The sequence below is a fragment of the Topomyia yanbarensis genome, chromosome 2 (genome assembly GCF_030247195.1).
Source record: "Topomyia yanbarensis strain Yona2022 chromosome 2, ASM3024719v1, whole genome shotgun sequence".
Lineage (NCBI taxonomy): Eukaryota > Metazoa > Arthropoda > Insecta > Diptera > Culicidae > Topomyia > Topomyia yanbarensis.
In genome coordinates this window covers 398,362,304-398,389,186 of record NC_080671.1, presented here as the reverse complement: position 1 = coordinate 398,389,186, position 26,883 = coordinate 398,362,304, and the positions used below count along the sequence as shown (strand labels likewise).

Sequence of the window (26,883 nt, the reverse complement as noted above, 5' to 3'; positions counted from 1 at the left end):
CGATGTGTTCTCTCCATTTTTTTATTCCTTTCGGCTTAAATTTTGCATATTACCAGGGGCTTGGTTGTTAAACCATAAAAGAAGGGTTCGTTTTCGCTTTCTCGTCAGCAAACCAGAGCTTCTGTACTTACATCCCGAGACATAACTCGTTTTATTCGTTCACGCAAGTTTGAGTTTACTGTCCAACTAGTGCCAATTTTGTGCAAACATGGTTTTATTAGACACTACTCTTATCAAGTGACTTCTTGTAAAGTCGGCGTGCCTGTGAGAATAGGGCCTATCGTCTAATTGGTCCCAAGTTGGTGCTAGTTACTGATGACATTAATTCTTGACATAAAAATCCTACTTTATCTACGAAAAACTAATAATAAATCACTTCTTTCAGTTTATAAGCACTCCACGCATTCTTAATGAGTCAAGAATATGAACTTCCGCAACCCCCGACTCACTCACTTCATATTGGGAGAAAAAGAGTAGCCTGTCGAGCACGACCCAGAACGTGACCCTGTAAACATTGAACGAATTCCCTTGCAACCTATCCGAGACCTGGTTCGGTTGCTCATTTGGTCCACTGCGCACCACCCTCCGTCTCTTTCCGCTCTTCTCGTAATCGTATGGGTGAAGTTGACTTTACTGTTATGCTTAAACCGATCCGTTCGTTACCACCTTCGCGCTTTGAAACAGTCTGCTGATGCTGGTGGTGGCCTGCATCGGTTTAACCGTGGCACAGTACGAAGATTGACGTGCACAAATAATGACAGACCGTGTGATTTATTTGGAATGCTAATCTTGATACTTTAAATTTCCATTTTTATTTACCTACGATCTTCGATAAGTGTTTAACCAGAGTTTTATTTTCTTTCTCTTCCAGATATTCAGCATCTATTTTTACGAATACGTTTGAACGATACTCCTTCATCGAGCAATATAAGCATTAATCGTACTACATAGAAATAAGAGCACCGCAATCGTACTTAAACCGCTGCAATCACTTTTCTCGAAGCAAGCTACAGGCTGTCAACTCAACCAAATATTAAGTTATACACGCATAGATTAAGAGATACTTCGAAACCCGCTTCCGCGCCTACAAAACAACACAATCGGTCAAAATGTTACCAAGCAACCAGCATCAGCATCCGTCGTCCCAGCACCAGCAGACCCAGTCGGAACAACAGCAACATCTGCTCAACACGGTGGGCATGAGTGGATCGTACACGGCTACATCGACCAGCTACAGCATGAGCTATCCGCTGGTGTCCGGTCATCATCTCAACGAAAACAACAACCTGGTGATGCATCCATCCTACGGTAAACCAGCGGCCCATGTTGCACATCAGCTGCCACCGGCATCGCTCATCACCCTGCAACCGGTTCCGCTGGATGCCCATCACTCATCCCTGCATCATGTGTCCGGTCTTGGTCAGCAGCCTTCACACACGGTTACATCACTGCCACCGCCCTCGTTGTCACAGCAAACGATGGCCAGCATGTCGCACTCATCCCAGCAACCTTCCAGCTCCCAGTGTCCTTCCGGGATGATGAGCCACCAGTCCTCGATGAACGATCCAAACGGCAGTGGTATGTATCAGGGTCACCGGTTGGACACGTAAGTGCAAGCGAACTCACTCTCGTTACAGCTTAGTCACGAAACTCTAGCGCTTGGGATCATCTCCGAACTGTCTTCAGTTCCGCCTGGGAGAAACGAATCACACGCGGGTTGGAGCTAGAACTGATGTGGTAGGGCGAAAAAAAGTTCAGCACTGACAGATTCTTGCTTCGATAAAGAATGAAATGGACCACCACCAAAATTGTATATAGCGTAGTTTAAAAGGTCCAATTTCAGGCGACTGACACCCGCAGAATCTTTACTCTGAAAAAGAATCTTTCAGCAGCTGCCTCGGGTTACGCTACGTAAGCTACGGATGTTAGTCGAATATCATGTTACCTCTCCCGCCTTATCCGTTCAGCTCTGTACCGACGACGATCGTGATCTTTTGTTCGAAGATCAGGTAGTGGTTCGGCTCCCAGGTGGATTCAATCGTAGAAGGCGGCAGCAGTAATTAGCAGTGACAGTTGGTTGGCCGCATCGCCGAATCTGCCAGCAGCAGCAACAACACGAGTCTCTAACACAAACATTAACCGACTAACTTGGCATGTCTGCCTGCATGTACAGCACACGAACATTGTACCGACTGACCAACTAAACCGACTTTGTTGACTCCCCCGACTGGCAGTAATCCCCACAGGTACGAGAGAGAGGCTATCGACTCGTTGTAGAGGGTTCGCACGACCGCCGCCGCCCCGGTATATGGCAAAAGGTCAATTGCGAGCATAGTTAAACGAAGCTTTCTAGAAACAAGCTGCTGGCCCTTCAGGGCTACATCCAGCTTTAATTAGACGCGTAATAGCTTCATATATTGATCCTTTTTCGGTCGCTGCAGAGAACCAAACAGCGAAGAAGGAACGAAGTAAATTCATGGAAACCGATTTGACTTCTGCGAAATGGTTTCGCTCGAAAGTGGGGAGTTTTAGTATAGCACTGGAACCGGCCCGAAAAATCCCTGCGGCAAGATTGAAAATTGAGCTTCTTGCCGCCGAGTGAGTTGAAGGCAGTTATGCTCGAAAGAGAGTGGATCTAATGTATTCCATGCGGCGTAGAAACTGGCCAATTATTACCATAAAGCCGTGCGCAGCTGCAGTCTTCGCTGCGGCATTTGCACCAACTAACAAGCTTTCTGTCGATCTTGGCGTTTTTTTTGCTTCCACTATCAGCACGCCTTTCATCGTACAGCGGGGAATTGGTAAATGTGATCATATTTGCCAAAGATCAGCTATGTATAAGCACTTCCACTTTTTTTTTTCTTAGTCACACAAACCGCTCCGCACACTATTACGATAAACAAAACAAAGCCTGCTGAGTCAGCTGTCATTTGCGCTCGGCTGAGTGGTGCTTCGGCTATCTTCTTTGGGAACGCCGTGAGTGCTGAGTGCTATCCAGTAAAGGAAGCGCGCACACCCACACGCATAGGGTTCGGTTTGTGATTTAGTCGGGTCTTCTTCATTTTACCGCAGCTGCAAATAGAGGGGAGACCCGCTAATTAGTCAATTTTGTTCACCGTTAGTGCCGCGAGCGAAGGCTGTCCATAATAAAAACGATACACTTCATCATATTGAATTGTGCCACATCTTGTGACCGCTCGTCTCGCTCTTCGGTGCTTCGCGGACCCCAACCCCAGCCCGGACCTGAGAAGCCGAAGCAAAAGAAGGGATGATGGCAATAGAAACAGATCAGCAAGTTGTGCTGCTGAGCGAACGTAAAATGGTTTAGCAGGAAGCGAAGATGAAAATAGAGACTGGGCCGGTGCTAGGGTGGATCGTGCGCGGGTGAACCACGGGGGAATAAAATAAACAAATGGTATAGAAAGCACCAACTCCAGGCCCGGGATCGCGCGGGACTTGAGACGTGAGTCTTCTTAGCCGTACGCTCGGTGTTATGATCGTAAAAATTCCAGCTAACGGAATCCTATTTCCACTCCTCCAAGAGGATTGCCAGCTTGGCTTTATAGTGATTTCGAAAAGTTCTTCCTGGATCTGGGCAATAATAACCATCTGAAGTGGAGCACGGTCATGACGGGGCTGAAATTATCGCAGGCTTTTGTTGTTTATAGATTGGATACTGACTGGCTGACTGGCTGGAGTCAGCAGAAAAAAACGGAACCTTCTGCTAGCCTGTGCAGTTTTGCGGTGGCGATGACGGGATTAAAAGCATTTCACTACACAATAACACCTTGATGATTCATCACGATTCCCTGCGGATTGTAGTTCTCGGTGGTAATAATCTGCTGCAAGTGTAGAGTTGCTATTTTTTCGCAACAAAGTTGCAAAGAGCGTTGCTCGAGGCTAAAGGTTCAAAGATGCGATGAACAAGAGCCTTATCCTGTAAATTATACGTAGTTTCAAGCGCAACTACAAAAGAAATTAGCTTACAGTTCCACGAGTTAAATACCTCGCTGCGTTGCTTTGAATCTGGAACAAAAAAGGCCCCATTTTCCTTCTCGCAATCCGCGACCGAAAGCGTTAAATGTTGCGGTAATTGAAGCGCACCGGCGCCAACGGCACAGTGGCCACCGCCCGGCATATCACAAGAGTAGAACTAATTTGCATAACCTCCGCATCCAGAAACTTGTATAGTGTAGCACACACAAACTGGCTGTAGCCAATAGCTCAGGCGGCAGGGCTGATCTGTGATGCTTCAAAGAGATCACCGACCAACCGATCATCAGTCAGTGTTTTGTGAACCGCAGACCATTTAAACGAGTTCCGTACACGTTTGTGGCTCATCTCGCGGCTTTCTTCTATAGGTCGATGAGCCGACATTTTGGGTGGTCATCGAAGAGTTTGTTTCTTTGATGCGCGCATGAGAACCACACGCTAATCCAAAATACCTAAATAAACTAGCCCAAGTAAACGAAATGGCGACTTCGCCGGTCGAAATATATGCTGGAAAGCGGTAGGTTTTTGAAACTTTGTTCTAGGTTACCCGCCGTAACTAGCCGTTTACTGGAAAAATAGTGTGGGAGTGCCAGTCCATACACCACATATTTCATAAGATTTATAAAAAATACACGAAGTCATGAAATGTTTTTTTTTCTCGTTTACTCTGTGTTGAGCTCTCGAAATAAAGTCAAAGTTTGGGTACTTTTTGCTCAAAACCAAAATATGTTCGAGGATATGCAAAGGGTTTTTACATCGCCTGTACTTGAAATTCCTGAGTGGTTTGATACCTCGCTCCAGTAATACATTTACGGAAGGTCGACCACTCGCAGCAACTGCGAAGAATTGTTTTCTTGTGCTGTAAACAATACAGGAAGTTAGATGAAAACATCTACAAATCTAAAAGAAACTTACCTTTTAGTTTTCGGAATATCTTCGTGTCGACTTTGTTTCTTCTTGGTTCATTTTCCAAGTTGTATGCCGTAATGCACGAAATAAGCACTTGTTATTATTCATATTTCACTCATAAGCTCGGAATCCCAACGGTTACTCACGAGTTACTCATTTCAAAACTCATTTTTTGACAGATTGCTTCTGTTTAGGCTGGATGTTGTTGGCTCGAATCAAAATTTGTCGAATGTAAACAAAGTTCATTCTATAGCGTCAAACTGGCGCCCAGGTGGTGAACTTGACAGAGTTCAACGTGGATTTGGAGCGTTGCCAGAAAATTTTTATTTCTCAGATTATGTTGAGGGAAACACCCGGTAACCATCCGATAACCTCCAGGAACCTCTGTTCAAGGTGTACCAGTACGATGCGGCTTAGCCACATAACCGAGGCCCAAGAACCGAAGCGGCGCAAAGCCGCCGACCTGCCGTCGGAGGCAAGCAAACAGTAGCGAAGTCGGACGGACAGCGAGAGATTGCCCTTCTTTTGATCATTCTCAGGGTGGATAGATCGTTCCAACATCAAATTATGGTCTTGGCAATTAGGGTCTTGTTAAACTGCAAATGATTTGAAAACCCAAGATGATACCAGATAAGGTAGCGAGAGTTTTGGTTTTACGATTGGCAAAATCGACATTACTTAAATGTCTTCCCAAAAAAGAGATTACTAGAAACGAAATTAATTAAAACATTATATTTTGAATATATCGTCGAAATGTCAATTGACAATAGGTTCATTCTGTGTGTTCAGTTGTCTTTACATTTTGCCAGCGTTGCCAATTTTATTTTGATTGCACCACCCAATATGGGCTGGATGTTGTTGGCTCGAATCAAAACTTGTCGAAAGTAAACAAAGTTCATTTCATATCGTCAACCTGGCGCCCAGGTGGTGAAATTAAAATATAAAACATTATATTTTGAATATATCGTCGAAATGTCAATTGACAATAGGTTAATTCTGTGTGTTCAGTTGTCTTTACATTTTGCCAGCGTTGCCAATTTTATTTTGATTGCACCACCCAATATGGGCTGGATGTTGTTGGCTCGAATCAAAACTTGTCGAAAGTAAACAAAGTTCATTTCATATCGTCAACCTGGCGCCCAGGTGGTGAAATCAACGGGGCGCTGGAGCGTCGCCAAAAAAATTTTATTTCCAGATTAAATTTTACTAAACTTCCCAGTTTAACTCAGCCGGAATGCTGGCTGGATATAATTCGTATTCCGGCTCCGGTGACACAACCGATTCAAGTTAGAATGTTTAAGGGGTACCATTTCGATGCGGCTTAGCCGCATAACCGAGGCCCGGGCGAGGTGGCCACCGACCCGCCGTCGGAAGCAAGCGAACCTGTGATCCACTCGTTTGCCCGGCTTACTCAAACATAGGGGCTATCCCTAGTTTAAGTCCGACTGAGCGGTAGCGAAGTCGGACAGCACGCGCAAAAGCGATGTGGCGTAGCCACATTGGGTGCTGGACACAAAATAAAATTGGCAACGCTAGCAAAAGGTAAACACAAATGAACACTCCGGATGAACCTATCGTCAATTGACATTTCGACGAGTTTTGATTCGAGCCAATAATATGGGCCCCCCAATATGACTACACTACATCGCTTCCAACGCGTGCGGACAGACTTCGTTACCGCTCAGTCGGACTTAAACCAGAGACAGGTTCGCTTGCTTCTGACAGCGGGTCGTTGATCTTCTCACCCGGGCCGGGCTCGGTTATGCGGCTACAAACCGCAACGTACTGGTACACCTTAAACAAAAGTTCCTGAAGGGTATCGGATGTTTACCGAAAGTTTCCTAAAAATTCAATCTGGGAAAAAAAATTCGGGTAACGCTCCAGCATTCTGTTGAACTCTAACGATTTCACCACATGGGCAATCGCCACGTTGACGCTACAGAATGAACTTTGTTTACATTAGACGAGTTTTGAGTAAATTTACTCGACTGTAGCAGGGATGCCGGATGATAAGACATATCTTCATTTTGAAGACATTTGAAATGATGTGAAAACATTTTTTACATTTTGAAGACATTTTTATTCGGAAATTTGGAAGGTTTCTGGCAGAATTATTGCTCGAAATCAACAACCGATTCCGATAACTTGTCATTCTAAACAAATGCAGACATTTTTATTAAATAAGAAAACATTTGAAAAATATACCTGGTATCTTTATTTTTAACCATGTAAAACAGGCGCACAGAAATGGTGCCATAGATTTGGAATTCAATCGCAATTAGTTCCCATAGTTGCACCATCATTGCGCTAAACATTTGTATATACGAGGTAATGAGCGGTTCTTCGGATTCCATTCGGCACGTGCTACAACAGCATAGGGGTTAACCGTTGTTGAAAGTTAATTTTCTCATTACTCTTTTGCGTCGAAGTTAACCCATTAACGGCACAGAAGTTAAAGCAGAGGCGGGAGCAATTTTCAAATCATTCCCTTGTTGAAGTTGCCAATTGAATGTAAGTTCAATCCAATAAAATGTTTCACTTTTCCTTCTCTGGGGAATTGTTATTGTTGTAACAAATTGACCATCGCCTTCTTGAATCAAACAGTAAAATTCGTCAGTTCTTCCGCTAGAAAAGTATGTACATTCATTGAACAGCTAGCCAGACTCCGGTGGCTTGAAACCTTGCCCATCACAAACGAAGCAGCAAAGCGAAGCATTTTTATTCCTCTTCTTAGTTTTGCTTCCAATATTTTGATTCGCCGGTCATCCGCCTGTTGAATTAATTCAGGTAAAAAAACCCGATCAACAATTTCCAACTGCGTTTAGTTTTCTTTCTTGCTCGTTTATCTCGCAGCAACGTCTGCGTGAACGATCGCATTTTTCCTGCAAACCCTCGAACGCGGAAATTTATGGTTCCTTCTAGCTGCCTGCCCTAGAAATATCTGACGAGGATCCTCGTTCTTCTTTGAGAGTTACCGACGACGACCGCGAACAAAATTCGTCCATCCTTCTTCCATCTCTCGATCAAACGCAAGAGGCGCCCTCGAGCAGAAATTTCGTGGGAACTGCTGATCTTTTTGTGGCCAGTATTGAGATATCTGACGTTTAAACTACGCACACCAATATCTCGCTTTTTTATACTACCGCCCTCCCTTCAGGCCCAGAAGCGGTTTGTTTGCCTCCCAATTCGCCGTGTAAAAGTTTTGTTTTCCTCCCAATTTAAACGTCAAAGCAGCACAATACCAACCCAGCTGGATAAGTCTATAGGTACAGCTTGCAGATGAAGAATTGCAACGAATTGTTTGATTCGTTTGGAAAAAATTATCTTGGAAGTGAACAAAATCAGAAAATGTTGGCCTAAAAATGCTAAGTATTTCGCTTGTACTTAATGCTAAGAGTACACAAACAAAATGGGAGTGTACTTTCAAGTTGCTAAAAGTATACAAACGGAACATGTTCAAGTTAAGAGTGTACAAATAGTACTTACGTGTACCTTCATGTTTTTCAGTGCACGCGAATGGAACTTATTTGCAATTCATCCCGTCATTTGTGGCCTTGAATTAGCTGAACTTTCCTTTCACTTTCAAGGATCTACAAGTCCATGCACAGAATTCTTATGCGTTTGAAATTTATAAAAGTTTCCCTTGTACCTATAAGAAGCAGAAATGTTGCAGTGAGCCCTAATTTGAACTTATTGTGAATTGGTGTTACCTTTTCTATATAAATATGAACAGACAAGTAAATCATTTCCAAATTTTCTATTCAAAAACAAAACATTCGGAGCCCTCTTTGACAGAAGAATGCGTATTTGTACATACAGGTAGTTTAGAAATAACAGTGATTAACATATTTTAACAAAGCAGTGTACCGCGATCGGGTAATAGCAGCCAGAAACAGTATCTCCAGTGGAACAACAAGCCAATACACTTCTCAAAAAAAGATAATTCATCGTCACAAATACATCAACCGAACATATCCTCGCGACATGAACTGGAAAAAATTCGCTTATCAATTGGGTCATTAAATGAAGAATAAAATTCTCCTTTTATTTCATAAACCGATAGAGCTCATCTTTTTAAATATAACAATATATATGTTCAAACTTCAAAACATCAGAATGGTTTTAATTGATTTTCTAAAAAAAATATAAAGACGTTCTTATTTGACGCTATTGATCTTCTTTGACAGTGAATTTAGCCGCATGGGTTAGCATTTTTGACAGTTATCCCAGCAAAAGTATAGGGGTCAAGCTGGTTCAAATTATTAAATTAGTCGCAATTTTGCGTAGAAAATAGTGAAAAAATAAGTTCGATTACGTATCTTTAACGTCAGCTGCATCGGAAAAAATCGAAAACAGCAAATGGCTTAATGACCCAATTGGGTCGTTGAAAGGTTTATTTTCACCTGATTTTTTTTTTACAAAAATGTAAACAAATGCTCATTTGACGGTATCGGACTAACTTGACACCGGTTTCAGCCACCTGGGTTAGCATCTTCGACAGTTAACCTAGCATTGATTGGATTACAGGTTTGCTTATGAGAGGCCGTCGCTTCTGACTGTGGGTCGCCGGCCATCTCACCCGGCGGATTCTCAGCGGCTTTGGGCCGCTTCGGTTCCTAGGTCTCGGTTATGCGGCTAAACCGCATCGGACTGGCGCACCTTAAACAGATATTCCGGAAGGGTATCTGATGGTTACCGGAAGTTTCCCAAAACATGGCATGGGAAATAAAAAAATTCTGGCAACGCTCTAGTTACCCGTGGAACTCTAACCTGGGTGCCAGTATGCCGCTGCTGAATGAACTTTGTTTACATTCGACGACTTTTGATTCGAGCCAACACCATTAAGTCTCACAGGGTTTCACATCAAACTGACAGGTTTTTTTTCCTTTCTATTGTCATCTCCATGACAGGCTAAGGCCAGGATTGGCCCATCTCGCCGCCTGGCTGAAGGTTGTTGGCGCGAATCAAAGCTCGTCGAATGTAAACAAAATTCATTCTGTAGCGTCAAACTGGTGCCCAGGTGACGAAAACGTTAGAGTTCAACGAGGAGCCAGAGCGTTGCCAGAAATTTTTTATGTCCCAGATTATGATTTCGGAAACTTTCGGTAACCATCCGATACCCTTCAGAAGCTTCTGTGTTTAAGGTGAATTAGTACGATGCGGCTTAGTTAGTTACTACGATGCGGCTTAGCCACATAACCGAGGCCTAGGAAATGAACTATCTGCCGAGCGAGGTGGCCGCCGACCCGCCGCAGGCAAACCTGTGATCCACTGGTTTGTCCAGCTTACTCAACCATAGGTTCTATCCATAGCACAGCGCGAGTAAAAGGCGAAGTGGCGTAGCCACATTATGTTGTGAAACCAAAATAGAATTGGAAAAGTTAGCATCATGTAAACACAAATGAACACTCCGGATGAACTTATTGTCAATTGACATTTCGACGAGTTTTGATTTTAACCAATAATAGGGGCCCCACCAACCTATCATAACCTCATAAAAAAATCGGATGAACTCGATATGACAATTCTCAGAAGTTTGTGTACATTGGAGCTACATGAGTTTGAATGAACATCAGTAAACAGTTTGAATAAACTTCAGTAAACAAAGTTTATTCTATAGTGTCAAACTGGTGTCAAAGTGGCAAATTCGTTGGAGTTCAACGGAAAAGGTATTATTTTCCAGATTATGTTCTAGAAAACTTCCAAACAGGATCATCTGTCTCAAGTGTGCGTGAGCGATGTGACTTAGCTGCATAACTGTCCGCTGGATGAGGTGGCCGCCAACCTGCCGTTGAAAGCGGCTACTTCTCGCAAGAAAATTTAAAAAGAGGGGCTGTGTTGTTCGGTAGCAAAGTCGAACAGCACTCGAAAAAACTATATGATGTAGCCACATTAGGTGGTGTAATTAAAATACAATTAGCAAACCTAGTAAAATGTAAACAAGAAAGAACACTCAAGATGAATTTATTGTCAATTGATCTTTCGACGAATTTTGATTCGAGCCAATGATAGAGGGGCCATTCTAACTCACATAACGGATGAAGTAAACAAACCACCGAGAAATGTCAAACACGAATTTCATTCTTCATGAGTTCAATCGTGTCATCTGGATTGAATCAAATTATTGAATTATTGGCTCGAATCAAAAGTCGTCGAAAGATCAATTGACAATAAATTCATCTTGAGTATTCTTTCTTGTTTACATTTTACTAGGTTTACTAATTGTATTTTAATTACACCAATTGACAAAAAGTTTATCCAGAGTCTTCATTCTTGTTTACCTTTTGCTAGCGTTGTCAATTTTATTTTGGTTCCTCCACCTATTGAGGCTACGCCTAGGGGCAGATCACTTGTGATACATTTTTTGAAATCAGCTAAATTAAATGCATTTCTTTCCATCAAAATAGAAATTCATAATGTATTTTGCGTTGCGTGTAAGACGTCAAAACCCTACAAAAAATTAGCCCTACATTCAACAAAACGTCGAACCAAGTGAATCAGCGTAGGACGTTTGTTAAACAAACTTTTCTGCGAGGGAGTGCAAAGTTGATGCAAAAATGGAAATTAAATGCATTTTTTTCTAATTTGGTGCAAATTTTATTTTTTTCTAATTTGGTGCAATTTCTAGAGTGATCTGCCCCTAGGGCTACGCCACATAGTTTTTTCGCGTGCTGTTCGAATTCGCTATTGAACACCATAGCCCCTATATTACAAATACAAATACAATTTTCAAATTTTCTTGCAACGCTCCAGCTCCCCGTTGAATTCTAATGATTTTGCCACATGGGCGGCAGCAAGGTGCTTAGAGTTCTAAGGTGATTCGTCTTCGGCAGTAAAATGTCAAGCATGCAGCAGACTGCGGGGAAGAAAAATGACAGCGAACAACTTTGTTTACCCACTGAAATCAAAGCAAACATATGGAGAGAATTAGTAAACAATGTTGTTAGCTGTCGTTTCTAAAACCAACATGGCTGATCGGCGTTTTTGAGGATCGTATCACCTGAGAATAAAAACTCCTTGGGCGGCAGTTTTACGCTACAGAATGAACTTTGTTCACATTCGACTAGTTTTGATTGCAGCCAACAATATTCAGCCCATTGAACACCACCTTCGCCACCTGGGCGCCAGTTTGGCACTTCAGAATGAATTTTGTTTTCATTCGACGAGTTACTGGCTTATTCAAACATAAGGGCCATGCTTATAGCATACGTAAAAACGGGTACAGTTCCAAATTTTCAAGATAACGTCATTCTCGATAAATGAGATTAATGTTTAAATATTCTCGCTGGTTTGTTTGCTTGGCCTGTTACGTGCTATTACAATGAATTTATTGCATTGGAGCTCCTGTAACTTCCGTGACAACAAACCACCGAAAAACGAAGCTCATTTGGCTCATTTTATGAGTTTATAATAGGTTGGGTTTTGATAGGTGTTGAAATTTAAAGCGATTCGGGCATGCGATGGAATCAAACAAGTCTATGTAAACAATCTTTTTTAAATGTCAAAAAAGTGAGATTAAGCAGTTGCATGCACTGAGCTAACTGAAAATTTAGCAAACAAAAATACTTCGAACTTTGATGCGAGTACTAATCGTATTTCCTATTAGGCAAACCTCTTTGTTGCGAGCATTATCTTCCACTTTAAATGGAATCTTGCCAGAATGAACGAAAATTGCGTCATTACGCCATTTAACAGCAGACGTTAAAGTTACGTAGTCGAAGATTTTTTCACTATTTTGTACGTAGAATAACAAATCAAAATTATTTAATAAAATAAATAAAATTAAAATAAATAATAAATTTAATAAAATTTACCCCTACTCAATTACAAATTTTAACTGAAATTTTAAGAGATGGACGGCCATCTTTGAAAGCGAAAAAAGGATCTTTAATCTTTACGCGAATCTATCAATTCTGGACAAATATGTGATTAGGGGCTGTAAACCAACTGTCAAAATTCATTTTGAGTGGAAATTTCGGACAAATAGTTACTCACAAATTCATCTAAGTCTAAGTCAATCTCAAATTTTGATAGTAAACAAAAGTTTTCATTTTCATTAACTGCCGTGAACTGTGTTCGGCCAGTAACGGTTTATCCGAAATTTCCGTCAAAGAGATTTTTGACAGTTGGCTTTTACACCGCTATCATATGTTTGGCGAGAGTTGTTCTTTGCGAATGTTCCGAATGCATTGATTGATTTTCATGAAGATTCTGTGAAGGTTAGCGAGAAAACTGTTTTTTTTTGGTTTTTAAAGATGGTTGCTTTTTTGAGGCTTTCTTGGTGGAATCTTAATTCACTTAAATTGGCGCTCAGCTTAGTGACGCATGTGAATTTCAAAAAAGATATACAATAGAATCTATGTATTTCTAAAAAACTCGCTTCTCAAAACAACGGATGGCGTCACTGTTCAGTTGCTTATTTTTTTTTGCTTGCTCTGTATTGCATTGTGGCTGATCCACTTCGTTACTTTTGACGTGAAAGCAGGCCACGCTCGATGACACATGGTGATTAAGGCTGATCTGTTTCGCCCCTCGCAGTGCAGTCGAATCAAATTTTCGCCTATATTCACGCATATAGCAAATTGCGCTAGCCAACTAACAGACAAGACAGAGAGGAAGGTTATAATTTGAACCAAAAAATTGCACGAACCTGGCAGACTTGGTTAAAAAAATAGCCTTGATGGACAACCATCTCGCCTGGATGGTCCCCGTTCCAGTCAGTAAGGTACTTTGGTTTGTATCATTTTACACACATCTCGCTTGAGGTGGAATTGTTTTAAAGCAAAGTTCCATATAGCGAGTAGGTGGTAAAAACTTTATTTCTTTTTATAGCGACTTTTGTTGAAATCCATGATGGATATTCATTCAGTTATTATCCTAAAAAGTTTGTTGACTGGATTGACATAACAGAACATTCCCAACAAATTATAATCACCATATTGCATAGTTGAATTTTTATAAATTCACCACAAACACTGAACAAACTTCGAGTCTAACCGGTTGCACTGTTCGTCAACGGACAATAATTTCGTAAAAACTGCCCTTCTGTAGAAGCAGTCACCGGACTAGCTGTTGCCACGATTAATTAGTATCGAAAAACTGAATGCAAACGTATTCAGTATAAACGAACCGAAATTTGTTTCCAAAAGGCAGCTGCCGAATACGACGATGGCCGGTTGAGACAGGAAGTTGATGTTTTCTTCTTCATACCCTCCCTGTCCAACCACCGACCGAGTGCATCTCCTTTGATTAACCCTAAAGCACCCCCCCCTCGCCTTCTCCGTACCACCTGATTAAAATCATGCCAGCATGTGCAAGATGTTCGTAAGCAGCCTTTTGTCTTTTTGGCTTCTTTGCTGGCACGTTTTGTTTTTTTTTTTTTCATCAGAGCTGTGCAGCGTCATCGCGCCTCGGTAGGATCGATCGGTCCTGGAGCAGAACCCGAAAATACCGACCCGGGACTAATTCTGGTTTTTGCGGTTTGCCGGTTGCCTTGGTTGGGCCTTTCCTGGAGTGATGGCTCCGTGTGTTTCACATCAAGGTGCTGTTTCTGATCGTCGAAATTTTTCCGCAAGACTTGCATGCGTTGTCTCGAATTGCGGCGAGCAAAAGGAAGAAGGAATTAACCTAACTGTTGTTTCTCGTTTCTTTCGGTGCGGTTTTTTCTTCACTCAAGAGTAGTTTTTCGTTGCCGAACCGTGGAAGCCTTAACTTGAAACATACATTTTGAAGGATAATTGATTCGGAGTAGCAGAAAATGATCGAAATTAAAACAAACTAACACACACACATGCTCGTTTATTAGCCTCTTAATTCAATTAAACAAAGTAACAACGAAATTAATATCGAATTACCCAGCTGCATGTAATTATAAACTTTATTAAAAGTAACATATTAACAGACTCGTTAGGGAGACAGGTTTGTCACTTTATAGTGAGCTTCAGGTATCAGCGATCGCCACCCAGATTGGAACAGTTTATTATATTCGGAGAGACAGAGAAAAACAAGAAAAAACGATAGGGCTCCGAATGTAGGACGTGACTTGTGCCTGTTTGCTGAATTTTACAATGTCAAATTGCACTTGTCCCGGCCTGCAGCCAAGAGTCGAATGTCATCGAGCAGCAAGAAAAGCTGAAAGTGTAGTGCTATTTAAAAGGTGTGATCGAGTGAAACGTGAAATGGTGTGTGACGAATGAGAAAAATTTAAAATCACATTAGTTAAAAGAATGAAATGGTGTGATTTTAGAAATGAGGTGAAGAATGGCAATCAAAAGATTTCAAGGTTCAAGCGACGAACCCGAAAAGTACATGCGCTTTGTATTAGAAATATATGAATAATATTCGTTTTACTTCTCTGCAGACGATGACAATCCTCATTTACCTAAATATTCTCTGAAATAAAATAAAAAATAATGTATTTGTAACTATTTCACGTTTTTCGAGTGGTTTAATGGAATATGGTCTTAATCCCTATAAGCGATTTTTGAGATCACCTTTCAGGTTTCACCACAGATAACAAACATTCAGGCTACAACGTAACTTATTAAGAAACCTGGTAAAATTTCAAATCGATTTGCATTGGAAATCAGTGACTGACTACTGCTATCTACTCAACGGTTAGCTACACGTAGTTTGACACTTGTACTCTGGATGCTTTATTCTAAATGGCAGTCGCAGATGTTTACAAAAGTTTTCAATATGAGCTTAAATGTCTGGTATGTATATTGCTTCTATATTTGATTAAAAACACTGTTCTCGATATGGGGCCGTTCATAAACCACGTAGACTCATAAGGGGGACGGGGGGGTCTAGCAAAAGTCTACGTTTGTCTACGAGGGGGAGGGGGGCTCTTTGAAAAAGTCTACGTAGACTCTTATTTTTTGGTTATTCTCGTATTACTAATTATAAATGGGATTTAAAGAGAGTTGCATTTAAAATATCGGTCTATTCAGCTAGGTGTATATATGCAGGCACTTCAAAGCTAGTACACTATTGAGGTAACTACTCGTTAAGCGACCACTCAACCCAGAACCCACGATTTTGTTTGGGCAACCTCACACGTTGTTGTTTCTTGCGTATATTTTGATATAGTTTTGATCTAGGAATAATACAAAATGACAGTTCTAAAGATGTTTGACCAAAATTCCTCTCGACGGAAGATTTTGACTGTGAAATCATCTGAGACACAACTAGTTACCAGACATGCATGGACCATTAAATGCATGAACCATAAAAATTTAAAAATTGGTCAAAGTTAAGCAATAAAACCACCATTGTAACAACAAAACACCCGATTTTTATTAATAGGTGGAATAATTTTTTTTATTTGTTGATTTCGGTGGTTAAAGCAGTAGTGTAGTGAAACTTCTACAACAGAGTGTTGACTCGAGTTAATCAGTTTCTCTTGCAATCATTTACACTGATTTCAAAATATTTAAACACCCGTTAAATTTTATGTCTTGACCCTACGCAACTCCATGCAAACCGGTTCTACTATGTTTATCTTCGAAAATATTCGGAGTTAAGCTTTGATACTTTGCGATAATACTCTCAGGTGATATGGCTGATCCTATTAATTACATAAGAAAAATAAATATTTTTGGGAAGATTTAAATATTTGTTCACGAAAAGTGAAGTTTGTGAGCACAGTTGGTGTATTATTTTAGTCTAGATAACAGTACACATCGACAGTATTATTTTGTAATTGTTTCCTTTAATTTAACAATTGAATGCACGAGTAAGGCTCAAAAAGTGTTTAGCAATTCTGCATTGTTGCTGTAGGTTACACTTCGGCCAAAAATTTAACTAGTTATAGCAATAAATCTTTTTACATATACTTGAGTGACTAACCTTGAAAAGAAGTATTCCGCTACACAAACGTTGACAAGCACCTTGATTTGTTATTAATTGATTTGATCAGTCATAGACAAAAAACCAATGTGAAAAACCTTTCTTTAATATTTAAAAAGTTTGAAATAAATCGGAACGCTAATTTTTAATTGAACATTATAATGTGCTTCTTGCTAATTCTACATTTTCCGCGAATAAAAAAATAAAAGTCTACGTAGACATTTGGCGTGGGGGGGGGGGGGGGGGTTGGTGAAAGTCTACTAAGGTCTACTAGGGGGGAGGGGGGGTTAAAAATTCTCAAATTTCGGTCTACGTGGTTTATGAACGGTCCCTATCGTGTTCTGCGAACTATATCACGCACACTATTTGGGGTTTTCAGCGCAGTTTTTGTATTCTGTACGGACATCACAATAGCTTTTTATATCTACTGTTCTTACCTCTGATTGGTCGCTAGTAGCTGGACTTTTCATGAAAAAGTGCATGGAACAAAAATGATTTGTGAGAGATCGCGTAAAAATTTCATTACCATGTTGAATGAAATTGTAAATAATTAGGGATATCTTATAAATGTCACCAGCACGCAATTGTAAATCATGTACTAGGAATTATGAACCAGTTCACGAAAACATGAACAGTATTTTATGATTTCGTGAACTATTTCAGGAAAACGAATGGTAAGTTGTGACTATTATACTAAGTATCATCAACCTGTTCACGAATACGCGAATAATATTTCATTATTTCGTGAACTATTTCACGAGCACGGATATTGGATCGTAACTAATATATTAGGAATCATGAATCAGTTCACGAATACATGAATAATATTCGATGATTTTGTGAACAAGCATGGATATTGGATTGTGGCTCATATATTAGAGATAATGTATTAGTTTATGGGGATTGAATGAATTCATGAATAAAATTCCGAATTTCGTGAAATAGTTCACGAGAAAATTACCAGAATATTTTGATTTTGTGAACTAATGTTCCTATATCTATGAAAAACAGCATTAGTCAACTTTTGGTTTTATGAATAATGTTCATAAAGTTGTGAACTAGTTTACGTACTGAAAATCGAATTAGAAATAACTTGGCGGAAGCCGTGACTGAAGTTCACAAAACAAAAACAAATATTTCCACTAATAAAAGCGTTTTGCGAACGCTACTGAAGGGAAGTTGAAAATAATTATAAAACACATGACTTTTGTTCATGGTCCTGTTTTCATAACGTAAAACGTGATTGTTCCAGAATTCATGGCACTTTATTCACGATTTTGGGAGCAATATTTTTTCCGTGTACTTGGTAAATCATACCACAGATAACAGACGTTTAGGCTCGATTCGAAACGTGTGTAAATACCCGCTATTGAAATTCCGAATAAATCAGACTCTGAAACACGTTTGGCAAACATTGTAGGTGGCGCAGTGATCGACGCAATGCAGTTGGAGTGCAGTTGTCAAACACATGTAGCAAACAGTTGCGTAGATGGCAATAGTGAAACAAGGATTTCCAACGTTTATCAATTTGAAAGTTTACACAGGTTTTTAAAGAAATTTTGTTCTAGCCTAAATGTCTGTTATCTGTGATCATACCTTCTATTTGGGTACATCACCAGTACCAATTCTCTCTATGTACGTTGGCTTTCTTTTTCAGTTCGACAGCCGTACAATAATTTGTGATGCATATGGAAATGGCATGCCAATTCTGACTTATTTTACGACTTATCCTCACTAAGTTTATAAAGCAGATCAAAATTTCCACGCCGGCGTTCTTTGCGGAGACCAACACGGTCTATAGCATGTTACGCGCCTGCGCATGTGAAATGGAATTGTTGATAGCATTTGTCAATGCTAGTAGCATTAAAGGGTTCCACCACTAAAGAGCGCGAAAAATGGGTACATGTCGGAATTTTTTCTGGACGCAATGCATGATTAATCGTAATTCGGTAATTTTGGTTTTATAGTACTAGTTGTGACGTATATACATAATATTTTCGACTAGTCTCATCACAAGGTGGTGGTTGTGGAGCGTTTTACCGCCGGCGAGTTTTTTTAAAGGGTATTTTTTTATCTAGAGACAAAAACCATACTGCTATAAAATTTCGTGTGAATCGGTTTTGTGGTTCCGTAAATATAAACTGAATCGTAAGGTTAGATAAAAAAGTCCAATATAAGCCGGAACTGATGTTTTCTTTTTTTCAAAGTGGGGATCACATGAAATTTCAGAAAGTATTTTTTATAATATCTTTAAAATGCACGAAAAGTCGACTTTTGATTTTATCTCGAAAAAAATATTATTTTTAACAAAACTCACCTTTTCGGGACTTAGCTATTTTTGTATCCTTTCGCAGAGTCTCTCATGGTCAAGTCTTTTATACCATTCGATTCAGCTCGTTGAGAACGGAAAATGGCTGCATGTGTGTGTTTTTATGTATGTATGTGTGTCAAATAATCTCACTCATTTTTCTCAAAGATAGCTGCGCATATTTCATCAATATTATAGTCAACGGAAAGTGAATCTTTTTATGAAAGTTTGTAATTTTAGTATCTTTTTGTGTTAAATTAATTATATTAGTGTATTCTGATAAATTCCAGGTTTTATTCTGAATGGAAAAATTTGTTAGTGTGTGCTTACAACATTGTAAGAAATAAGAGTGAAACTAGTTTTTGCTAGCTGATCCTTACTTGAAGCATCGGTAAGGGATTGACTGCGCCGAAGGATATACAAACTCGGCATACTGGAAAACGGTGAGGCCGTTGCCAACATTCTTTAGTTTTAGATAAACTTAGATGATCCGTATCGCACGCAAAGGGATTTTTTGCACAGAGAACAGATGAATTATCGAGTATGGAGTTGCGGTTTGATTGGAGAGTGTTAAAAATACTCTTATCCTGTGGTCCTGCTACCCAATTTTCAAACGATTATCCAGCTTTTTACGTGCCATAATGGCGCCCACCATAACCTTGTTCGTAATATGCAATAAACCCCCATTTGACCATAGTCGTTTACGTCACCTTGACAGCATAGCAATCCGCTTCCGCAGTTGGCCGCCATTTTCAAAAAAACTCGCTTTCCAGAATTCGTTTTACATCATGCCGATAAAATGTTGTGTAGCTGGTTGCGGAGCAAGATATGGAGAGTCTCTTGCAAGCTTCCATCGATTCCCGATGCCATCAACTGCCCGTGATACCATACGCCGAGAATTGTGGATAGATGCTGTATCTATCAAGGTGGAAAACGTCGATAAAAGCTTTGTATGCAGCAAACATTTTTATGCAGGTATCTCAAACTATATGAATTAACTCAAACATATTGAAATTCACAAACATATTCAAACGTTTGTATTGGCAGGAAAACCAGCTCTACCCCACGATGTGTATGATCCAAATTGGATTCCGACGATACACCTTAATATTAACACGCTGCCTACATCGGAGCTGAAATCGTCTGATCGAATCGAGTTGGAACAGATTGCATTTGAAGCAACTTCAACATTATACCATAAACACATAGCGTCGTATATTGCACCCATTTCTAATTCGGATCTTCACACGTCGATGGATCAAGTAGTATGTAAACAATCGATTGTAGTACAGGCCACTAAGCCAATTAGTTACTCTTCTCGTATCAATCATTGGACCATTGGTGCGATTGGTGAACAGGTAAGCGACGAATTAAATGGTCACAAAGAATACTTCGTCGAGTGTGTTGAACGGCGTGATGCGCTGGTCAGCGATGAAAGCAACGAGGTTCTCAGATATCCGAAGGTTCCAAGGATCTCAAACAATACCAGCAACATGAAATGGCAAGCTAGTTTTGATGAAATGGTATTTATGTTTTATTTGTGAGATAAAAGTAAGTTTCAATAACCTTATTTCAGGGCCCAAATGAAATGATAACTGAACAGGCTAATAATACATTGAGCACTGAACTATCTGAAGAGTGGTTAGAGGAATATGTTGGAGAAAATGTAGATTACTGTTTCGAAAGCAGTCGTCAAACAGATAGCATCAGGGAAGAAACTTCCAGAAAAGAGGATAAGGAAAATGATGGACAAGTAAAAAACCCTACCCCGCCCTACATTGATCAGGAAACTTTAAACAATAGGCAAAAGGTTTTACGCGAAAAAGAGCTTGAAATAATATCGCTGAAAAACACAATTTCAAAGCAAAATATAGTTCTTGCTGCCATGAAGTACGATTTGAAATCGTTCCATGACAATGATAACAAGGTGAAACACCTAACCGGATTGCCAACATATTCATCTCTCGTTGTCGTGTATAAATTTGTACAGAAAGGCATTTTGACGTATTCGGGCGTATTAGATAAAGAACAAACCTTTATAATGGTTCTTATGTATCTACGATTGGGACTCAGTTTCGTTACATTAGCACATTTGTTTCGAGTATGTCCTGCAACAGTTTGTAAGTACTTTTATTCCGGTCTATATGCGCTATATCGACAATTGAAAGGGCTTGTGAAGTTCCCAGAGCGAGATGTACTCAAATCCAACATACCAAACAGGTATATCAAACTTTTTAATAAGCCAATTACTGTCATACTAGACTGTTTTGAAGTGTACGCTGAAAAACCAGGTACTAAAGACGCAGTAGTTAAAATGTTCAGTAGTTATAAACATAACTACACTGTAAAAATTATGATTGGAATAACCCCGTTCGGTTATATCTCTTACGTGTCGAAGCCGTATAGTGGACGCACCTCCGATAAATTTATTACAGAAAATTCAGACTTTACCAATAATTTGTTGATAGGTGATATAGTTTTGGCAGATCGCGGATTTACAGTTAGAAAAGTTATAGAAGATAAAGGAGCATGCCTACAGGTACCAGACTCAGCGAGTAAAAAGCGACAATTGAGTTCAGGTGCTGTTGAAAGGACACGAGCTTTAGCTTCAATTAGAAACGAGGTAGAACGTGTTATAGGTAGCTTAAGGCAAAAAAACGAAATTTTAACAAAAAGACTTCCAATTACCCTTCTTAATCACGAGCATAATGGCCAAAATGTATTGAACATGATTGTTGTAGTATGTTGTTCATTATTTAATTTGTGTCCCAGTATAATTAATGAATGATTGCAATCGATACAGCTATTTGTTCCTTGTATCTACCTCCTACTTTGCAGGAAGCAAGGATAACGGTACTTTTGTAGATTAAATGTTTACATGGTAGTATGTGCTTTGAAAAATTGTTGAAGTACATATAAATATTTATTCAAATATGACTGAGTATTGTATTTATATTTTACCTAATGAGAAATAATGTCCTAAAATCTCCGGGGCTAACACGTTTTCGAAAAAATTCTTAGCTGTCGAAGCTTTCTCGTTCCAGAACAGCTCATTTTTGTTTATTTTGAAAAACAAAGTAAACTTTGGAGCCCATATAACAAAAAAACCGTACGCTGCATTAGAAATGAATATTTGCATTTGTATTTGATAATAGTAAGCGTGATTTTGATTTACTGTTAAATAACCGTTGTTGTTTTTCAAAATATAAGGTTGGTTTCGATTGAGTAGTACATTGATTCCTTCTTCTCGCGATAGCACGTCGAATTTGAAAGGACATTTGACCTCTACAACTACTTTTCCGCAGCAGTCACAATTGATTATATAATCAGGCGATGCGGCGAAGTAAGGATATAGGGGGGAAATAACCAATCCTGATTTTCCGTATCTAAGATTCCTATGTCTGCTTTGTTTGAAAACTTCGATAGCTGCATCAACTCCTTTCATTTCATTGCGTTTGCCATGCAGCGTAGCTGGGAAATTCTGTCCTTCCTTTTGAATTATAATTGATTTCAGAAGCGATTTCGATGGATTAGAGACTGGTTCTGGTACAGCGGTGAAAAATTGATGCAGTTACTCTACCATATCTCAGCTTAAACCACAATGGTTCAGCATGTTGTTTTCTGGTCATTTCTTCGATTGAAAAACAATCGCTGGCATCGATGGTCCAGTTTATGGATTTTCCTAGTGACACTAAATCCTCTAGCGATTTACCAACGTTTGTGTCGTTGAAGTGACTCTGTAACGACAACGATTCCAGACGCTCTCTACATCGAATGATTTCAATTTCTTCTACGTTAATGTCAGTTCTTAGAAAGAATGCACCACTGGCCGCCACATGTTGTCCCGTTTGAACAATATTATCGATCAGTTTTTTGTACTCTTCCTCGGTTCTGTCCAATGGAGCATCGCGCAAATCACAAGTTGTTAATCGTTTTCTGCCAAAGTCGACTGTTTCAATTGGCTTATACAAATCGGCGTTTGCGCTAGCCCCCGCTGGAGCAATCCAATATGAAGGCAATTCCGTCACAGATAACTGCAAATGACATTTATTAGTACAGTAGACAATCGATCGACACTCGACTTCTGTTTTTGAAAAAACGAATAAACTTTATACCAAAATATCGCTCTGCACAACAACAATGTCATGAATAAGTGGATCTTTGGTGACAGTTGCAGATTTATACTTACATGCTTTCCCAAACATATTTCTCTGGCATACGATAAAGCATACAGAATAGCCGAAACGTGCGAACAAGTTTCTCCAGCGCCTGCAGTACAATCACAGTGGGCCGCTAAAACTGTTCCTAGTGCTTGTTCTTCGGAATCGTTATCATTCACTATGATCCAACATTCTGCCGGAGCTTCACCAACACTCATACTGTGTAGCACCTATCACAGGTAGTAGAAGTCAACAATAATAATCACTAGAATTTTAAATTTAATTTTACCAACCTTTCCAAAAACGACGAACACCTGATTATGCTTATATCCTTTCACTTCCCTAACGAATCCGGATTGGAAAGTTTTGTAGGCGTCCAATGATTTGACATTTTTATGAGGAGCTCCACTTCTGAATGATAATTTGCTAATTAAATAAGCAAATATCTTGTCGTAATCCACTGTTAGTGGTAGCATCTCGGCGTCGAATCGCATGCAGTACGGATCAACTCCATCCACAATTTTAATTTTTTCTAAATAACGAGCTAGATCCTCTGGTTGCAGCTTCTGAGTTTTAGTTGAAAGAATGTTCGAATCCATTTAAAAAATTGAGGAAGCAGAGATTCATCAACTACAAATCTTGTTTCCGCTAAACTCGATGCTGTCAAACTGACGTAAACGACTATTGTCAAAAAAGGGCCGTTAAACGTATTACGAACTAAACAATTTAGACTGCCATTATGGCACGTAAAAAGCTGGATAGATATCTGACTAGCTCACACGTCCATTTCCCATCGACAATCCCCGCTCAATTATAATGGAAGTATTTTTATAACAGAATTACAGTCGATTCCTTGCCACGAATAAGTGTGCATGGAATTGACGCGTATTTAGCAGATCATGAAATTTTAATTGATTGTTTACAAAGACATACCTTTTTACTTCATAGGGTGATGGGCCTATTTTGGTACCATTAGGGAGGAGTCGCACTATTTTTTGGACAACTTTAAAAGAAGTCATATTACCTATAACCTTTCTCAGAATAAAGTATCAGTGTACTGTTTCTTGAACATCTATATTGAGTAGAATTGTCTCAATTTTCAGCATAAATGAAAATAAATTCTGTGCATCTGTTCCCACCTCAACGATCCAATTATCGCCTCATGGGTGTGCCAATTTTCACCTCACCGAAAAACAATCTAGTTGAAACGCAATGCCTCATATTCCATTTGCGTCATTTGTAACTAGGTATCCAGATCAAGGACGCCAACGCGTGATTTGTGAAACGAACCATTCTGCTTTTTTCAGCCTATCAAAACAAAGAAGAGCGCACGCAGCACGGAAAACCGATTCATCACAATTTCAACTAAAAAATTAGTTGAGTTTTTGGTTTCGTCTAGTTAATATTTGGGCGAACTAAATTTTTGTTGAAAACAATAATCTAACGTTGTTGGTTTGATGCTGTCAGTTTCAGTCTGGACACGAACGTTTCATCCTAGCACAAAACTTAAAAAGCTAAAGCACAAAACTTGAAAAGCTACATGAGCTAAAGCTTGAAACGCTTGTCTCAGCTTGTAACGCTTGTTTTAGTCCAGACACAATTGCATATGCCGTTACACTACCTTTTCAGCCAAGACACAAACGACTAGAATTCAACTAATCTCATTGTTGAATTAAACTGCTTCATCGTAAAATACAACATAGGATATTTCAAACGTTTTGTTTCACCGACCGACGGATGAAAGGTATGGAATTAAATTGTTGAAAAATTCCGTATGTCAGTAATTCACACGTAAATATAATACAGAGTTATGTTTCTCATAATGTTATCTTTTTATAAACTGCAATCTTAAATGAGACGAAATAGCCAAAGGTATTTAAGGATTGTTGGAAATTGATTGATTTGAATTTTAGAAAAAAGGTATATTTTTTTCTATTTAGTCACAAACACTATCCAGCACTACAAAAAAAACTTCATACTTATTCCACATCTAGTTTGGAATCTCAAACGATGAAAAATAATTATCATATTACATATTACATTGGTTAATAATTGAAATGTTACTATATAATCGACTAAATCCGAAATAGAATGATTTTGACAATTTTCGACAATACTTTCAATTTTCAGTGCACATGTATTGAAAAAAATGTCAATAAAAATCATCCCTTTATTGAAATGTTTTTAAAGAAAAACTAGGTAAAACCAAAATGAGGTCAGTTGAATTTCTGTTTTTTTTGTGTACTGGTTCAGGTAGTTGCGTCCAGGATAAAACAAGCTTTCCAAGCTGAGACAACTACCTACGTGCTGAACCGTTATGCCCAGCGTGTTGCTGTCGCTACCTTGATGTATTTCAGTAAGGTGTGCATCTTAGCTACTTGCTGTCATTTCGTATGATGTGCGTCTTGAATCAAAATCAATAATAATTTTCAATAACTATTATTTGAGAATCTCTCAAAATTAAGAGAAAATTTAGTTACGTTATTCATTTTTCTGTTGAAATCAACTAATTAGGAAAACAAAAATTTGTTTTGTTATTTTCTTCATCGAATGGCTTTCAGTGAGGAAATAACCATGCGAAGGTTAACCGCTGGAATGTCAAGTTTCACATCACACATTGTTTCCTCCCGCTCCGAATTGTATGTGCAGAAGAAAATAAAATATCTGCAATCAACAATTCAGGAATCAGGAATCAGTAGCGTCTGGCTCAAATGGCACGTTCCCCATGTTGATCGGAGATTTGTGCCTTGCCAAGAATCGTCTTTTCATCATTTTCCTGATGGGAAGGATTGGGGAAGTGGTAAGGTTAGGGGTAAGGAAAACAACGACACAGAACAATTTAAACAGAGCATTCTGCACCCCCGGAGTGATGCTGAACGATCTGCAGGTGCTACAACAGCAGGAATAAAACTTCCAACCCCCGGAGGGATTAAGAACCTCTACTCAAACAGTGAGCGGATATATCAACACCCCCGAGGGGATATTGAGATAACACAACGACAACACCCCCGAAGAGATATTGTCATTCAAATACGGCTAAAAAACTATAGCTCTTTACCACACTGGGTTAGGAACAAAAGCATATCCTCAAATTTCAGCTCTGTACATAGGTTCATCTATGTATGGAGAACCAAAAATCCGGATGCGCAATTGCATTAATACAGGGCAATTGCATATCAAATGATATGATGTTCCGTAATCGGATTCACAAAGATCACATGAATAATACTCAGCGCGCTGAATAGTAGCCATGTGATAATTGAGTTCGCAATGTCCAGTCAGTGCCCTGACCAGAATACTGTAGTTGTACTTGGAAAAATGCAACAAATTTCTTGACATTTTCGGACTCACATCCGGCAGAAAAGCCTTTGTTTGAACGCAAGTTTGCAAGCTACGCCAATGGTTGGCATGTTCGAATGCAGCCCAAGAGCGAATCTTGTGCTTTATCCAACTTATTGACAGTGGTAGAACTGGTTCTGGACCAACGAAATCAGTCGCAGCGCCAGCTCTAGCCAATTCGTCCACCCATTCATTTCCAGTAATACCGGAATGACCTGCGATTACTAATTTTGATCTCGAATCTGCCGAACTAAGTGCTTTCAGGGCAGCCTGACTGTCAGAGCAAAAATAGATTCGAGCGAATGAGATTGGTTTAATCTCATC

General features: G+C 39.6%; 2 protein-coding genes across 3 annotated transcripts in view; one reads left to right on the top strand and one right to left on the bottom strand.

The window, feature by feature from the left end:
* The window catches only part of LOC131684875 (uncharacterized), a 79,361-nt gene extending 64,334 nt beyond the window's left edge, over positions 1-15,027 (top strand). For both annotated transcript variants that reach the window (XM_058968115.1, XM_058968116.1), the window contains one exon: positions 872-15,027. In XM_058968115.1, coding sequence (XP_058824098.1) covers positions 1,110-1,610 — 501 coding nt within the window. In that variant the 5' untranslated portion in view covers positions 872-1,109 and the 3' untranslated portion in view covers positions 1,611-15,027. The remainder of the gene's footprint in view (positions 1-871) is intronic.
* Positions 15,028-22,500: 7,473 nt separating this feature from the next.
* On the bottom strand, positions 22,501-23,921 carry LOC131684874 (uncharacterized). The gene is made up of 3 exons (XM_058968113.1): positions 23,514-23,921; positions 23,250-23,450; positions 22,501-23,094 (listed from the first exon to the last, which is right to left on the bottom strand). Exons 1-3 carry the CDS (start codon positions 23,817-23,819, stop codon positions 22,591-22,593), a joined length of 1,011 nt encoding a protein of 336 aa, XP_058824096.1. The 5' UTR covers positions 23,820-23,921; the 3' UTR covers positions 22,501-22,590.
* Between the last annotated feature and the right edge of the window lie 2,962 nt (positions 23,922-26,883).